Below are 16,335 nucleotides of genomic sequence, written 5' to 3'. Positions count from 1 at the left end.
CTCTGGGAAGGCTTGCTTAATCATCCTGTACTTGGTGAAAAAACACATTCATTACATCTCAAGTGTTTGAGGTGGACTCATTGGTGGCTCATTTCCAAGATCATTTGTCTTTACCACAGAGCGTCCAAGCAAATTCAACAAAGGCACAGTGGTAACAGTGCATGGGGATAAAATCAGTTTGACAACAATTATATTACATAATTTCTCTACTCAAATTCTGTGTAATCGATTGTTGTCTAGCATTCACAGCACCACTCGCCCTCCCTTTGTTGTATACTCCTGTCCATATTTTCTTTAAATCAGAGGAAATTGTAATGAATTGAGCTCAGATTACCATTTCACATGGTGTTAAATTTAACACTGTTCCCTCAGCAGATTACCTGGATCCAGCAGTGATTTCTTTTTTAGTTTGTTATAAAATGAAATGGTGGTGTGTGGGGCCTGCGTACTGACTTCTCAGGAACTGAAACCCTCTCTGTCGGACCGTAAGGGTTTCAGGGAGCCTTGACACATGGTGCACTAAGGCAACTTGTGCTGTTGTTTTGAGAACACTGCAGGATGAGGGAGCACAAAGAAGCCTTGGACACCGTGAGGAACGCTTGGCCCAATCTTTTGGCAGGGATGCAGTGGAAAGCGACTGTCCCATGGGGGGAAATGGCCACAGCACAATACTGTTTACCCTGCAGCTTGGAGGAGGGGGCTTCCAATCTGGATGATGCAGTCAACATGGGCCTACACTTTGTCCTGGAACACCTCAACACCCCGGGCTCCCATGCCAGGACCCGGTGTGTTGATTTCACTACATAAAGCAGGGTTCATTTTAGATTGTTTCAGTGTTAATTTGATGTTAAATCAATTATTGAATTTGAACTGAACATCCATTTTCAATGCTGGATAAACAGTTTTTTAGGGTGTTAAACTGGTGCTGAATCAATGTTATGTCAACGTTGATTCAGTGTTAGTTTGCTATCTGGGAAGTGTGTAGTGAGTTTATTGAACTTATAGTTTATGTAGTTTCTCCAGTAATAGGCCTATTCTTAGAATATTATTATGGGGACATTGTTGTGATATTTGGGTATCGTATTGTTAAAAGATATTATAGGATTATCATAGTTATTTTGGTAAGGGTCTATACTTTAAAATGCCTATATTTCCCGCGTCTTGGTGTTCAGTCAATTTCTTTCTTTTGTAAATCCAGACAGTCATGTGGCTGTTGAGCGTGGTGTGGTGTGGTGTGGTGTGGTGTGGTGAGGTGGTGCAGTACCACTCCGCTGCAGCAGGTGGAGTCTGCGCCCTCCTCCGCTCCGCCTCACATGTGTCGGCTCTCTTCCTCTATCACAAACCAAACATGTCGACGCTCAAGAGAAAACGTGGGGGACCGGGTCCTGGTAGCAAGAAGGCAAAGAAAGTAAAATTTGCAGGGAATGCAAGTCAAGCGCCGAGCGAAACCGAACCGAATAAAAATGAAATCAATGTCCCGGCGCCAGTATCAGCGGTAAGTGATTATAAACGGCTGATCGGGCCAGCTGGTTAGCTGCTAGCCGGTTAACTAGCCAGCAAAACTCCTCCAAAACACATGGACAGTGTCTAACGTTATATTACCAACCGAAACGGCACTCGCAACTTAGCTAGTGTTACAGTGGATTAACAAGTTTATTATCTGGCACAGAGAGCTGTTAAACCTCAGCTTGACTACACAATATGAAGCGGTGACTGGAGTACTGCCAATGTACCGAGTTTTCCTTGTAGCTGTCCTGTACCAAACCAGGGTCTTGTCCTTTTCCTGAGCTTCCTTGTTGATGTGTCGTTCGTTTGTCTTGACTGTGAAGCACAGACGCGTTATACAAATGTAAGTTACTATCCTGAAATCTAGTGTCTTTCCTAAACAGGGCAAATGGACGAACAAGGAAAGAGTTCTCATTTTCTCCTCCAGAGGCATCAACTTCAGGACAAGGCACTTGATGCAGGACCTGAGGACTATGATGCCTCATTCAAAAGCAGGTTTGTATCGTGTAACACTGTTCATGCATTGACACTTTGGCCCATCTCTATTCATGTTTGTGTCCATAATAACAAGAATGTTTTCTGTCTGTTAGATACAAAGATGGACAGAAAGGACAAGCTGTTTGTTGTAAATGAGGTGGGTCTGTTGTGGTTAATTAATGAAAATCCTGACTCAATCATACTTGTATTACAACATGGCTAAAGTTTTCACTGTCCCCCAGGTGTGTGAAATCAAAAACTGCAACAAATGCCTCTTTTTTGAGGCAAAGAAAAAGCAGGATCTCTACATGTGGTGAGTATTTGGTCCTTGTTACGCTCTTCAACTGTCCTTTTAGATGTGTGCTGGACACATTTGAGGTGAATTCAATCTTTCTCGCCCTACAGGGTTTCAAACAGCCCTCATGGACCTTCTGCAAAGTTTCTGGTTCAGAACAGTGAGTTAAATGTCCGTCTCTTAGTATAATGAAGAGCAGGGGGGCAACATTTCTCATGTGGCAGAAAATCTGATTCATATTCTTTTATTTCCTGTTCCACAGTCCACACACTGGCTGAACTTAAAATGACAGGAAACTGCCTGAAAGGATCCAGGCCGCTGCTGTCGTTTGATCCTGTGAGTAGCATTGGGCTGAAAAATGGGGCATGCTCAGGGTAGGGCTGAATGATTTTGAAAAAATATCTTATTGTGATTATTTTGACTGATATTGCAATTCTGATATGATTTGCGATATTAGAGGGAATGATAATTTGGACATCATTATTCTCATTTTAATTGAAAAACATATTAAAATGATTATGGAGTGATTTTTGTGGGGATCTGTACCAAACAAAGATGTTTTCTTAAGCCTGTAGAATATGATGTGTAGGCCAGGACATCTCTGCAGCACGACAATATTTAATTTAAAATGGTATTTTGACACACATTTCGCCTTTAACAAATATTGTGCCTCCTGCGATTTGAAAATTGCAGTTGGCAATATTGCCATTTCAATAAAATTGATTAATTGTTCAGCCCTAGTTCAGGGGGAGATGGGCTGTGAATCACTCTATCAAACACATTAGTATAATTTTGCTATATATATATATATATGTTTAATGTAGTTCAGGGATGGGCAAACAGCCGATTAGTTCCTCCTCTCTGGTTGTGCTAATCAGTGAAAGCCTGTTCCTGGTCCAAGTGATATGAGCAATCCTAGCTTCCCCAGCTGCTTTGGCATATTGTTTTGTCTGGAACATGTATTTATATGCTGACAACTGATAGATTGATCAAGGGCAGAGTATTTGTATGCAGGACTTGAATGTTATTTATCATAAAACACCCACAGGAGCTTGACTTTTTGTATCTTTGTTTCCTCCAACAGAAATTTGACAAGGATCCCCACCATGCTTTACTGAAGGAGCTGTTCATCCAGGTCTGTTTTCACTTTATGAGATGTTTGTCAGGAGACATATACATTCATGTTTACGACACTTTTAGATCCCAAACGTTGGCACAAACATCCACTTGGACTCAAGGATGAACTGATTAGAATTTGGTGGTCAAAGGTCAAGGTCACTATGACCTCACAAAAGACGTTTTTGGCCATAACTCAAAAATTCATACGCTAATTATGACAAAATTTCACACAAATGTCTAATAGGATAAAATGATGAAGTGATGACATTTTATATCCAAAAGTTCAAAGGTCAACTTCACTGTGACATCATAATGTTTTGCTTACCACTGTAGCTGAGAAAACGATCTTGGGTCATTCTACAAAAACGGTGGAAGTGCTGTCACTTACTTTTGCAGACACCAAAATCCTTTAAGTTGACCTAATAATCACATTAATTATATATGTCCAATAAATAAAGATTGTCCTTGCAATGATAAAACAAAGTTTATTGGCAGAGGCATACAACCGTGAGGCAGTTATTTCTAGTTCTGTCTATAATAAACTTGCTGTATTATTTAAGGAGGTACTTATTGAGTTTTCCTGTTGTAGACGTTTTCCACTCCACATTACCACCCTAAGAGTCAGCCGTTTGTGGACCATGTCTTCACATTTACCATTGCAGACAACAGGATATGGTTTAGAAACTACCAGGTGAGTTTTCACTGCTCTACTTTAAGGGTTCACTGCATAAATTAGCTTTTATAGTAAATATTACAAGAATTTGTAAAATGTTAACTCCATTGTGGGGCTTCTGAAATTTGAAGTTCAACTATAACATTTTTCTCCCTTCTTTCTGCAATGTATTTCCCCTGTGTCACCTTAAGATTATTGAGGAGGACGCCTCTCTAGTGGAGATCGGGCCTCGCTTCGTTCTCAACCTCATCAAGATCTTTCAAGGGAGTTTTGGAGGGCCAACACTCTATGAAAACCCACACTTCCAGTCTCCCAACATGGTAAAGGCCAATTCATGCCAGTCAACTCTGATGAAGCATTATCAGCATCTGATTTTATTTAATCAAACAATGAAATGCCTCATTTTCATGATCAAAACTTCAGTTGACTGATTAATCTCAGTATTAGATGTGTTCTTTAACTAAGATTTGCCTGAGAATTGCCTGGCACGTTACCATGTTAAATAGATTAGATTTCACAGCCTGGTTGAATATCCTTCCACCTGTAAATTGGACACAGTTGTCACAGAATGGGCAACCATACATCATAATGTATTTCCTGATTGTCTAAAATTGAAATTCATATTGATCCCCGTTGTCCTCCCAAACCCTGCAGCACCGGCGACAGATCCGATTGGCCACGGCTGCCAGACTGCGTGAGAAGCAGATGGTGAAGGAGCTGCAGAAGATGAAGAGGACTGAAGCGAAGGAGGACTTGGGCAAAGACGTTACGGCCGACGTCTTCCTCACACCAGCTGAGGAGAAGTCCGTCCACATCGAGACTGAGCCGCCCGAGCCAAAGGTGATGAAGAAGAACAAACACAAAGCCTTCAAAAGACAAAGGATGCAGATGGCTCGCTAGAAACTGGATGGACCGAAGGAAAGCTGGGTGAATGACTTCCTGATGATGTCATGATACAATGGTATCTTAAGAAAATACAGATACTGTTTGCTACAACGATGGCATCGAGTCCACAAATTAAAAATTATTTGAAGATTAGATTACCTGCAGATTAGACATTGCCTGCAACATGTATCATTTGACTCTAGCATAGCCATCAGGTGGTATAAAAGAGATTTAAAATGTGTACATTTTGTGCTCAGTGTCTGTTGCTGTAGTTACGCACACAATATATATTTTGCTCCCAAACTCTGAGTAGGAGGATTGTGTAGGTTTGAGTTGGCCACCAAAATTCCAGCTTTCAAAAGACCACAAGCAACATTTATGTATATCCTTTTTGATAAAAAAAAAAAAATCCATCTGTGTAAAGCTTTTGTTTATAGAGCTTGGATGTGACTACAGTTATTTTCTATGTTATGGAAATAAAACAATTCAAACCTAGTGTTTGTATCATCTCACATTGTAAAGCATACTCCTAACTGGAATAGTTGTTGAATGTGTACAGACCAACATACTCATTGAAATGTAAAGGATCGATTCTAGGCAAATGGTGTGTCCATCGCTTGCATTATGCAAAAAGAAAAATGCTTTACTGCTTTATAGTCTTATGCTTGTGTGTTCTGTGTGCCATTTTGTATGCAAATGTTTGATGGAAGTGTGCAAGTGCCACAAAAGTGGGCTTGCACAGTTGATCAGTCTTCATTTCGGTGGTCTATCATATGAGGTACTACAATTAGAAATCCCACCTCACTGTCTGCAGTGAGATGTTGCACTGCTAATATTCTCAATCTCTGCCCACGTTTCCTGCAATTCCCGCCCATTTTGCCCCAGCATAATTGAATCTTCTCGGCTTATCACCTACAGAAGGAAGCTCAACAGAAGCAAATTAATTAAAGTTGGTCAGACTTCTGAGTTATTTTATTTTGTAAGATCCTTAGTTTCTATCCATGGCCTAATGTATAATATTTCTCCATGGAGATACTACTGTCCTCAACCTGACATTTCTCTATCCAACGAAATACTGACTACAACCTAATGGGAATACCCAGACCATGTAACAGACACCATCCAAGGTCTAATTCGCATAGTTTCTTTAACCCCCAAAAATATTGGCGATAAAATGTTTAATATTAATTTTGGCCTCAGGTATATTCATCACCAACCAGTAATACAGTCCGATCACAAAACACATGCACTTTCTCCAGTACGGGAAGAAAATATAATTTACATGTGGAGTTACCAGGTGGAGATCATGTGTGTTTTCTCTAAATCTCTACCACAGATCAGGTATGCAGGATATGGCACCAAATTATTTCACCCAAAGGGAGTTGAACAAAGAGTCAGATGTCCTTATCCTGTCATTTTAATTTGACTGTATTTTCTATATGAATAATTGCAATTGCAAGGAAAGTAATTCAGTTTCCAAAAGAGCTACAGCAGTCTCAGAGTATAATTAGTTTTGGCTTCGGTACGTAGAGGCACTTTTTTCTCGCAACACGTGGACAAACTGAGGTCAGAGAACTCCTTGCAAAACAATGCATCAATAAAAAAAGGGCCTCAGGCAGAAGCACTAGAAAGAATGAAAGGAAGATTTACAACATTCAAGGAAAAAAGGAAGATGTGTTTAGACAAATCACAATATGGTTGTCATAATAAATAATAATGAAAGATAACACTATGTACAATGCTGGATGTTTTCGTCTATCCCAACACCATTCTTACTACGGGGTGAGGGGCTTTCAGACGGAAGAGCAGATATTTACTAAATGCTCTAACTAGGAGGGCCGTTTTATTCCAATGTGGGACACAGACCAAAGAGCATACAATTGTAGATATTGCTTTGACTATACAAATGACCATAACAATATTAGGTAGCTAACATTATCTTGCACTGGTCCAGTGGAAAAGCCCTACTCAAATGTGGCTGGTTGTGAAACGATGCACCAGTGGATTTTGTTGAACAACCTTTTCAATTATCCCCACTATAGTGGAGCGAATTTTTCCTGTCCCACTGGCTGCTCTGCCTCCTCTGGCAGATTTGCCCTATGACTCTTGCTCTCCTTGCAGTAACCGGCCTTCAGTGAAGCCACTGTGCCATCGAAAAGCCAGTTTGATGGGCTGTCATCACTCCTCCTCCACCTCCTCATCAGGACAGCAGTAATATTCTACAAAGCAGATCTGTCCGTCATCGTTCCGGACCAGGTACTGCAGAGACAGGAAGCCTCTGCTGTCCGTCCTCACAGACACTTTACAGGACAAAGCCAGGGCCTTGGTGGACGGCTTCAGCAGGGACATCTTGTACCTGTCACAGTTAACAGAGAGGACGACACAGAATATGGAATTATTTTAGGTAATTAAACTCAATATCACGGACAGATAGAATGAAACCATAATATTCATCCATTTATGGGATAAAAAGTAAAGGGGTCAAAGGGGGACAAAACAATTGAAACTCCACATGAAAAAGGACTTTAAACGACTTTTACGATGGTCGCAAGTCGAAGCTCATCAACAGGGATAGACATTACCAGAGAAATGAATCAAATCCTCAGTCTCAACAAACACTCTTAAAAATGCACTGAACAGTATTCATGACTCCATGCCAACCTGTTGGTCTGTGTCTTGGTGCACTGGAACAGCTCCATCATGTCCGAGTCTTTGGGATAGTCGTAATGGGCGTTTCCCGAGTTCCCAAAGGTGGACAACCTGGAGAGCAGAACACAGCAAAAAACAATGTAGCCTGAAGGTAAATAAGAAGTTGAAGTAATAAATAATTTCAAAGATTCCTCTATTGCAAACACAAGATTTCAGAATTAGTATAATGAAATGGTTTCTGAAAAGTCACATGGTCACATCTAGGGAAAAAAAGGATCCAACTTATTTCTTTCTGTTCTTCTTCCTAGCATACTTCTTGAACTACTAAAGCAACAAACTGTAGTTGGTTACGTCTGTGTACTATATTCATACCTTTTGTACTTTTAAAGGTAGATATAGCAACAGGAATTTGTATTGTGGTCATTTGGTCAGAAACATAAACACGCTTCACTCTAAAGAGACAATAACAACTTAGTTCATAAGTTCCCATTGTATTTATATTATAATCAATTCTTACACTAGAAATCTTAATTCATAACCAAAACTACTTGTTATGGGGAAGCTAATCAAATGTTGGTTATTCTCATCACGTGGTCATTTTCTCTCTTTGAGCACTAACTAGCAATGTTGTTTATGAGGCTTCCAAAATGGTTTATATTCCAAAAACACTTAATACTTTGGGCATCACCCTTGTTTGAAGTACACTGGTACTGACACAGTATCCCCTGCTTTCACTTGGCCCACACATCACCCACATTAGCCCAACCAATAGGAAGGCAAATGTTGTTCCAAAAGGAAACAGCAGAGGGTGTGCATCTTACATGCAACTTACTGTATTGCTTCATTAATTGAGCAACTTCTGTGGTTTATTAGCAACAGACCATTAGGAGCTGGGTGCAAGATGTTTTTGGAAATAGCCTAAAAAATGATAGCAGTGTCTTTCTAAAGAAAGAGATAAAAACAAACACATATTTCATCAAGAGTTCTTTCACAAGAGTTCTGGATAAGTGAAAAAAAATTAATAACTGGCCATATGCACTACAGAGTTGGTTGACAACCATATTGCTTTTGTTGGACCATTTTTCAAATAAGTCTTTCTTGCCTTCTCTTCCATTCTTGACTCTCTCTTGCTCCTCTCCTCCTTTACTCTGTGTTCAGGGTCATGTGTTTTGCATATTTTCTTATTTGCACAGAAAGCAAGTTAGATCTAGGTAGGCTCATTCTCTGTTAATTCCTGTGAGACATGATTTTGGTGATGGGCTATATACAGCAAGTAAACTTGATTTGACTTGAAAGACATGCAAGTCAGCTGGATTGAAGACTCTAAATTGCCCATAGGCGTGAGTGTGTGTGTGTGGTATGGTATATGATGTAGTATATGATGTATATGTAGTATGAATATGATCTAGCATATGATCTAGTATGGTATATAGTGATGTAGTATATAACATGTATATGATGGTATGTACAGCCCTCTGAGACATGCTTGTGATAAAGGGCTTTTATAAAAAAAAAAAATTGACGTGACTTAAATTGAAATCAGTTAAATTAAAAGTATTACATCCAGCCTTGTGATGTGTGACTGGGAATGTCAAGGTTTATGACATATAAAACTGTGTCTCTTATTTCCAACCAAGAGCACATCAGGTAGATAAGCATTTAACAATACACAGGATTTGATGTGAGACTATGGTAACTGGTGTGAACAATAGAACATTTTTCAAAGTTTTAACATTTTTCACCACTTTTCACCACACACACACCTGAAGTACGGCTGGCTGGGGGACATGGTGATCTGTAGCACCTCACTGGTCATATCCAGCTCGGAGAAGGCTTCCTTCAGACTCTCTGACTGCAAGATCACCTTTTTGAAGAGCCAGAAAGGATGTCAAGTGGCAAAAGTAAGCTAGCACTGAAAAAAACAGGGGCTATGCAATATTAGATACTGTATATGTCGAGTGCATTTGCAAACTGGTACTCCAAACATCAAAGTGCACTCTGGCACCGAACTGCACTGCACTGATAGAGTCAGAGCCGTACAAGAATTCCTAATAATTCCTGTTCCACACCAGTGAAAACACGTGCTGGATCAGATCTCAACTCACCAAAGCATGTGTATGTTCATGCTTATGGGAGGCATTAGTAGTTTAACTGTGCAACTGACAATTAGTTGATTCTTTACGTCTTTCTCTTGTTAAATCCTATATCTGAAAAACCTGCAGATATGTTTTAAGTAACACCAAATATATGTTCTGTTTTGCTAGTATATAGCTACACATCTCTATATAAATGAGTTCATGTTTAGTATTCAAGAATGAATTGTTACTGAGTTGTTTATTCATATTGCCAAACTTTTGTAGCTGCAAGAAACCAGTTCTAGTTACAACTGGGACAATCCACAAAATGTTTGAGCTGAGCAACCCAGTGACTCTGCTGATAGTATATACAGTATATGGCATCTTATATACACTGTAAGCTGTATGCATCTGTATAAGACATTTTAGAGGAAACTGCCTCTGCCATGCACAAAAACAGGCATTAGGCACAAACAAAATGTCATGGTTGGCTTACCATACCAGTAAGAAATAGAATTTACTTTAAACCCTGGTTATACCGTGTTATTTATGTTATCTTTTGACTAAAAACTATAGTCAAAAGACTTTCATCATCTGAAATAGTGACCGTCTACCTTGTTTGTGACGTTGGTGCTGCAGAACTCAAAGTCAATTGGCTCTTCTGGTTCTTGTGTGTTGATCTTACACACAGTCACCACCCCACCCTCCTCCAGGAAGAGGGTCAGAGGGAAGCCATAACCCATGTAGCACATCCGCAAGGCTGTGGTCACTCCTGAAAACACAGATATGAGGAGGATAATGGAATGAAGATGAATGATGATAAAACCGCTCCTAAAAACACATTGTGTCTAGTCATTTCTGAGTTGTGTTGGTGAAAAGCCATCCAAAGTGGGTCGTAATCTATGGCTTAAGAAGATTAATAAATGAAGTAAAGTGTGTTAAAACCAGAATAACTTCTGGAGAGAAAAAAACAAGATGACAATTAAAGACAGCTTGGATGTGGATAACAGATTGGAAAACAGTGAAAAACACTGGGGTGAAAAAGAACAAGAAAATGCATAAAATGAAGGGCAAAAGGATCAATGCTACAGAAAATGAATAAAAAAACCCAAAAAACTTCACCAATGGCTGAACAATGGACAATGATTTAGAAACAAATGTAAAAAAAAAATCCATCCAATTTCATTCTTCATTCTGTGTTTCATTATCTTATATCTATGCAAGTAAATAAACTCTATGGTTTAATACCGGCAAGAGACTGCTGCATTTCACAAGGGAAAGTCGAAAGTAACTTTGAGGAGGGGATTGCAAGAAGACCGATCTCAGGCACATCAATCATTGCAAGTCATTTATGTGCGACATAAGATGGAGTCTGTTCAGCATTCAACGCATGTCATTGAATATTGGGATGAGGCATATTGCCTGAGACTCACTAGAATGCGTTTCCTCCAATCAGGTGTTCTTTATCTTTACCTGGTACTGTGCTTCCCCCGAAGATAGTCAGGCAGTCCAGTAGAACAGTGAGATTGACCTGAAACCCCACAGAATCGTCCCTGATGGTGAACTCTTGGAAGATCTCAGCCTGCAAGGAAAATAAGCCAAGTATACTGTTTAAATATCACCATTATAGTGGAGACATCAAACAAAAACTCTATTTTGAAGGTGTCTAGTGTACAAACTGTATTGCATTGGTTTGTATACATGCAGGTCTACTCCAAAAGAAACTGTCCTTTAAGCTTTAACATGCACACAGTCGGCTACAAACATGTAACCACTGTGCTTGTGGATGCACAATGCTGCTATCTTTTCTTTTTTCTTTTATTGTGGATACACAGTCCAAGTGCTTAACTGAAACACTTAAATGGCCCACTGCTTTAACTGAGCAAGATTGAAGATAGACATTAGCTCAGGGCCACTGAACAAAAAATGCCATTATATGATTAGAAATAGTTCAGGTGGATATAGTTCAATTGTTTTGGTTAGCCTGATATCAATGCATCCCTATCTGTGAAATTAAGGATGTGGGGCAGAAAAGGCCTTACTGCTAAGATGATTTGGGGGAATCAAGACTCTTCCTGGACTCCTGCATTCAACTGGAGGCCCTCCATGAATATTTGTAAGATTTATTAGAAAGGTACACCTGTCCATAAAACACACACCTGAATGAAAGCGTTGGCCTGGAGAGACTTGGAGTCCTCCACAGTGACCTTCAGCCCATTGGGAGTGGCGCTGAAGATGGCATGGTCTTTGAAGGTGATTGCTTTCAGGATGTTTGAGAGATTCCGGGCGTTATCCAAACTCGCCACGAGAATGTATTGGTCATCATCAGCTTGAGACTGAGTCGACAGAGGCATTGCTGCACTGAAATGAAGATAAGCACAGCTTAACTCGGTGTAGAACAAGGGTTTAGATGGCACGTGCCGTGGACAGTAAATACAATGAACAAGACCACATCAGCAACTATAATCTAACGAAATATCGTTAGTCAGTATCATTAGTTCTCTTTCACTGTATGACAGAGAACATATTGGACATTTCTAAGTTAAATGTGTGTTTCCTTAGACAAGTAAACATATCTCGTAGACCATAGTTTGTACGTTTTTTTTCTGAATCGTTTGGGGTCCACTCCTCATTTCGGCATATATATAAATTATTAAAAATACGTTTTACTGGTTTACTAGATATTTGCTTCATTCACCAAAAGACAACACAGAGCGGTAGAAAGCATTGGGGATTTAAAGTAAATGAGGAGTGCAACCTATCTAAAACAGTCATATTATACAAAGTATACATCACTTATGTAAGGTGTCAAAGGAAACATAAAACTGCCAAACTGCGGCGTGCAACTGCTGTCTGCTATTTGAAGCTAACACGTTATACATAGCAAAGTAAATTCAGCTAATTTCCCTCTCTTTTGTTGTAACTATCCAACACACCCAGTTACTCGAGTTTCAAAAGATAGTTACTGGCAACGGTGACGATGTGTCATTCACTTACATAAGTGTAAATTAAGAAGTAAGCCGTATTGTTTGTGTTTTGAAGAAAGGCGCCATGTAAAAACCCGACTTCCGCTTTTCTCTTCCGACGCGGAAATGTCTACTGCGCATGCGGCAACGGATTCCAGAGACTTCGCAGCATCCAAAACACATGCGAGACACTTTTTGAGTTTGTTTCCATTGTAACATTGCGAGGCTCCTTTTAACCGTTTTGCTACATTCCGAAAAGGTGAGAACCATTATCTAATTCTTTATCTAAACTAGCAAAAAGCTATCTAGCCTGCAGGTTACAAAGGTTGACGCTCGTGTAGTTAGCCAGCGAGCGCTAACAGTTAGCTACGCTGGCAGTCAGCTGCTCCCAGGTGAACAACGTTACATACTGGTTGTATATATAACGTTAGGTTAGGGGTTACCGGGACAGGGTAAGCAGTAATACCCCAATACATTTTCTAGTTTGTGACGGGAAGATGTGACTAGGTATGAAACGCAGCCTCTGGTTTGAATACATATATATATATATATCAGCTAACGTTAGTGGTTTGTTATACGTGTCAGTGAGCTAACGTTAGTTAAAATATAATTACCTCGACAGATTCTTGGTAGCCAGATGTAGCGACGACTGCCCTCGGTGCGCGTTGAGTTTGAGGAGACAAGGCTGATACGTGATTGTGGAAGTGGTGTAGAAAATAAAGCCTATCGGATACAATCTGAATCTCGACACCAAAGTGGATAGCTACTAGCTGGCTTGTCTGCTGATATGTTGTCGTCCCGTGTGCTGTTTTGTCGCCTCCCTGTGGGGTTCAGAGGACAGCGCAGCGGGGCTAGGCCGGTGTTCAATCATGTGTCGTGGAGGGCCAAGAGCATGCAGGTTTTCATCCCAGCCAGACACTACACCAACCCATTTCACTAAGCAATTCTCAGATTTGGGTCCGTTCTGTGACTTGTCTTGTACAATGTGAACAATGTATAAATTGACATTTGTTAGTAGAGGAGCCTGAAGCGAGCTACTCACCGGTTCAAGATATGCCTTTTTGACAACCCACGTCTGTTTTCTCTGCGGCAGGTTATTCTTCCTGGCAGCCTATCTGAGCCACAGCCATGGTGTGCATTCCCTGTATCGTGATTCCTGTCCTTTTGTGGGTCTACAAGAGGTTCCTGGAGCCCATCCTCTATCCTTTCATTTCCCCCATAATGAATAAGTTCTGGACCAAGAAAGCGGTCCAGGAGACTGGCACCGGGGCCCTAAAAGACAGTGAAAAGAGTAATGGAACATGCAAGGTAAATCAACGTTAATTCAAGATATAAAGGCCGGATTTATTCTTTCTGAGAATGAAACTTTTCCCCAGCAAAGTTTGTACTATTTTTTCTTTTCTTTTATTTATTTTTTTACTGCACAAAGTTATATGGACCAAATTTTAGGAATCTGTCAACAACTATTATCAGTGCATGTGTATATGAACTGCAGGCTTAGAAAACCACAGTCAGCCTGTCCTGAAGATTAAAAAGATTTGCTTTGCACAACACACGTAATGCAAGTGGGAGACACAGAAGCAGAATCAGAAATGCAACCAGTTTATTTATTTTGTGGTCATTGAGTCTTCTTTTTTGAACTGTTGGAGTGCCACTTCTGCCCTTGCTTTTGAGGGTAATGGTTTACTGTTTATAACTGTCTCTAACAGTTTAAGTATGTTGTGTTAAACAGTTGTGTAACTGCTTGCTTAACCTACCACACAGATTTTCAGACACAAATCTTAGCATGCCCCAAACTAACTTAACCAACAGTAGAGGTAATAAAGGAGCTGTTGAAGGACTGTGATTTCTAAGTCTTTGAAGAACAGCTGCTTTAATTTCATTTAGGTACAGTATTAATTTATACCAAAATTCTACAGTAGTTTGCCAGAAAAAACCTAAACGATAGCTAGCTACTATACTACTCGCGAAAAGCCTACTGCAAATAATCTATAGCATCCAATAAAATTGAATTTGGTTATATTGACCGTAGTCTAGCATAGTGGATGAAACCTTGCCTCATTTCTCAAGCTATTTCTTTGTATGTCCATCTTCAGAGAAGTCAGTGCAGCTCAGTGTGGATCAGTCTCTAGGTTGCAATCTATCAGAAACATTTGTGTCTCTGGGGCAAGTTATGTAAAAAGCTCCTTGCTGGCCAATACACAGTGGAATGCAGATGCAATTTTTTTTTAGCTCCTAACATATGTTGTCTTTCAGACAAGTTAATCAAGCTGTCTGATGACACAGCTATTTGTCTTCCAAATGACTTGCTTAAAGCCTCTGCCTGACTAGTAAGTCTCGCAACACGCTCGTCCTCCTCTGAGGTTGCTCAGTGAAACTTTCTCCTTCTATCTCTAATAAGTGTGTTAGATAATGCATGTTGGTTGGTATGGTAGGAAATGGCAAACACCTTTTCGCTGCTAATTTAATTGACTGGGATTTGCTAAGGAGCATGTCCCAAACAGCAGGTTTTGGTGACAGCTGTACAGTTCAAGTTACAGTGTCATCTGGCATTCCCTGCTGGAATGGGCCAGTAGTTCTGGTTTCTCTGTGTTCAGATAATCCTGGATAGAGGCACTGTGGCGTTTTCCATGGCGTTTCAAATTTCAGGTGGTGTGTGACCTCACACACAACTTCAATGTGCCCAGTCGTTTTGGCTGCAGTAACGTCATTTTGACCGCATGCACTCGTCCATTTCCGTATAAAGCATGAACCAGCCTTAGGAGCCCTGCATAAGGGAAATACAGTGTGCGCTCATACACCAGGCAGTACGGTAGGAGTCACGCAAGCATGAGCGTTATGGTGTTATATCTCTATGGTTGTACACTACTTGTCAATATATAGGTCTACTTTATGTATTTTATATTTAAATATTATTCTAAGTGATTACATTTTGAGAGTAAAGCCGTTTTTTCACAATAGACCTAACAATGGCCACAAATATTGTAATAATCCTTTTTGAGCCTGTTTATGATTGTATTTTGTTGAATGCTGCAGTTTGTGAATTTCATTGTTTTTCGTGTCTTTCAGTTTGGCAATGGTGAGGCCACTGCCAATGGATCTACTCCAGTACCAGATAAGAAGACAGATTGACAGCTTCTCATAAAATTGTTGTAATGCATCTGTTGCCTATTGTGTAAATATTTCAGTACATAACATAGAGAAAAATATATTAACTTATCGCTTTAATTTGTATGAAATTGGTTATTAGAAGCTTACAAAATTGCATTTGTGTACACTCTTGTGATTGTTTTTTTCTCATATCACAGTAGCTTTAAGAAATTGGTTATTGTTAATATTATTTCCTTTGATTATCATGACTTGATAAATGCATTTACTTGATTCTTGACTATATATATATATATAAATTCTGTATAGGATAGTGCATAATGTGAGTCTTTTTTCTAAGTCAAACCTGGAGTTTAATCAATGAATAAATGGAAATCTTAATATAAAAAAATATACTCATTCATTGCCTCCATACTATCCAGTGCCTTCACTTGAACTAGTTAGTTCACATCACCTCCAAACGTCAATCGATATTCATACATTCATATGTATTTATGGTAGTAGCATCATGCCTGCATGAGGAGCGTTTGGAAGATGCCAGCGAATACAGAATATTTTTTTAGGTCGAACATCTTGAGGGGC

At 39.8% G+C, this 16,335-nt stretch overlaps 3 protein-coding genes across 4 annotated transcripts; 2 read left to right on the top strand and 1 right to left on the bottom strand.

The window, feature by feature from the left end:
• Positions 1–1,336: 1,336 nt before the first annotated feature.
• On the top strand, positions 1,337–5,573 carry LOC139640346 (ribosome biogenesis protein BRX1 homolog). The gene is made up of 10 exons (XM_071514537.1): positions 1,337–1,495; positions 1,890–2,001; positions 2,097–2,140; positions 2,226–2,296; positions 2,389–2,438; positions 2,541–2,614; positions 3,363–3,413; positions 3,987–4,088; positions 4,262–4,390; positions 4,725–5,573. The coding sequence occupies exons 1-10, from the start codon at positions 1,349–1,351 to the stop codon at positions 4,968–4,970; spliced, it is 1,026 nt and encodes a 341-aa protein (XP_071370638.1). The 5' UTR covers positions 1,337–1,348; the 3' UTR covers positions 4,971–5,573.
• Positions 5,574–6,022: 449 nt separating this feature from the next.
• On the bottom strand, positions 6,023–13,526 carry rad1 (RAD1 homolog (S. pombe)). Of its 2 annotated transcripts, none has more exons than XM_071514540.1 (7): positions 13,260–13,526; positions 11,839–12,040; positions 11,153–11,261; positions 10,294–10,451; positions 9,368–9,468; positions 7,617–7,715; positions 6,023–7,311 (listed from the first exon to the last, which is right to left on the bottom strand). In XM_071514540.1, the coding sequence occupies exons 2-7, from the start codon at positions 12,031–12,033 to the stop codon at positions 7,134–7,136; spliced, it is 840 nt and encodes a 279-aa protein (XP_071370641.1). In that variant the 5' UTR covers positions 12,034–12,040; positions 13,260–13,526; the 3' UTR covers positions 6,023–7,133. The 2 variants fall into 2 exon arrangements, with proteins under 2 accessions (XP_071370641.1, XP_071370640.1); XM_071514539.1 differs by lacking the exon at positions 13,260–13,526 and adding an exon at positions 12,677–12,760.
• On the top strand, positions 12,788–16,126 carry LOC139640348 (UPF0729 protein C18orf32 homolog). The gene is made up of 3 exons (XM_071514541.1): positions 12,788–12,904; positions 13,739–13,953; positions 15,715–16,126. Exons 2-3 carry the CDS (start codon positions 13,774–13,776, stop codon positions 15,775–15,777), a joined length of 243 nt encoding a protein of 80 aa, XP_071370642.1. The 5' UTR covers positions 12,788–12,904; positions 13,739–13,773; the 3' UTR covers positions 15,778–16,126.
• The last annotated feature ends 209 nt before the right edge of the window (positions 16,127–16,335 follow it).

Source organism: Centroberyx affinis, unplaced genomic scaffold (assembly GCF_046629955.1).
Source record: "Centroberyx affinis isolate AG114_WGS23_722 - 3 ecotype Tasmania unplaced genomic scaffold, CSIRO-AGI_Caff_v1 ptg009130l_1, whole genome shotgun sequence".
Lineage (NCBI taxonomy): Eukaryota > Metazoa > Chordata > Actinopteri > Beryciformes > Berycidae > Centroberyx > Centroberyx affinis.
Note: the sequence above shows the minus strand (reverse complement) of the source record. Positions and strands in the feature narration are given on the sequence as shown.

Bases quoted from the DNA above. Each gene is read 5' to 3' on its own strand.
- LOC139640346 (XM_071514537.1), top strand. From the start codon at position 1,349: ATGTCGACGCTCAAGAGAAAACGTGGGGGACCGGGTCCTGGTAGCAAG. The intron at 1,496-1,889 runs GTAAGTGATTAT...TTTCCTAAACAG, and splicing joins TCCCGGCGCCAGTATCAGCG to GGCAAATGGACGAACAAGGA. The intron at 4,391-4,724 runs GTAAAGGCCAAT...CAAACCCTGCAG, and splicing joins ACTTCCAGTCTCCCAACATG to CACCGGCGACAGATCCGATT.
- rad1 (XM_071514540.1), bottom strand. From the start codon at position 12,033: ATGCCTCTGTCGACTCAGTCTCAAGCTGATGATGACCAATACATTCTC. The intron at 11,262-11,838 runs GTGTGTGTTTTA...TTTTCCTTGCAG, and splicing joins AGGCCAACGCTTTCATTCAG to GCTGAGATCTTCCAAGAGTT. The intron at 7,716-9,367 runs GTGTGTGTGTGG...TCTGCTCTCCAG, and splicing joins CCCAGCCAGCCGTACTTCAG to GTTGTCCACCTTTGGGAACT.
- LOC139640348 (XM_071514541.1), top strand. From the start codon at position 13,774: ATGGTGTGCATTCCCTGTATCGTGATTCCTGTCCTTTTGTGGGTCTAC. The intron at 13,954-15,714 runs GTAAATCAACGT...CGTGTCTTTCAG, and splicing joins AGAGTAATGGAACATGCAAG to TTTGGCAATGGTGAGGCCAC.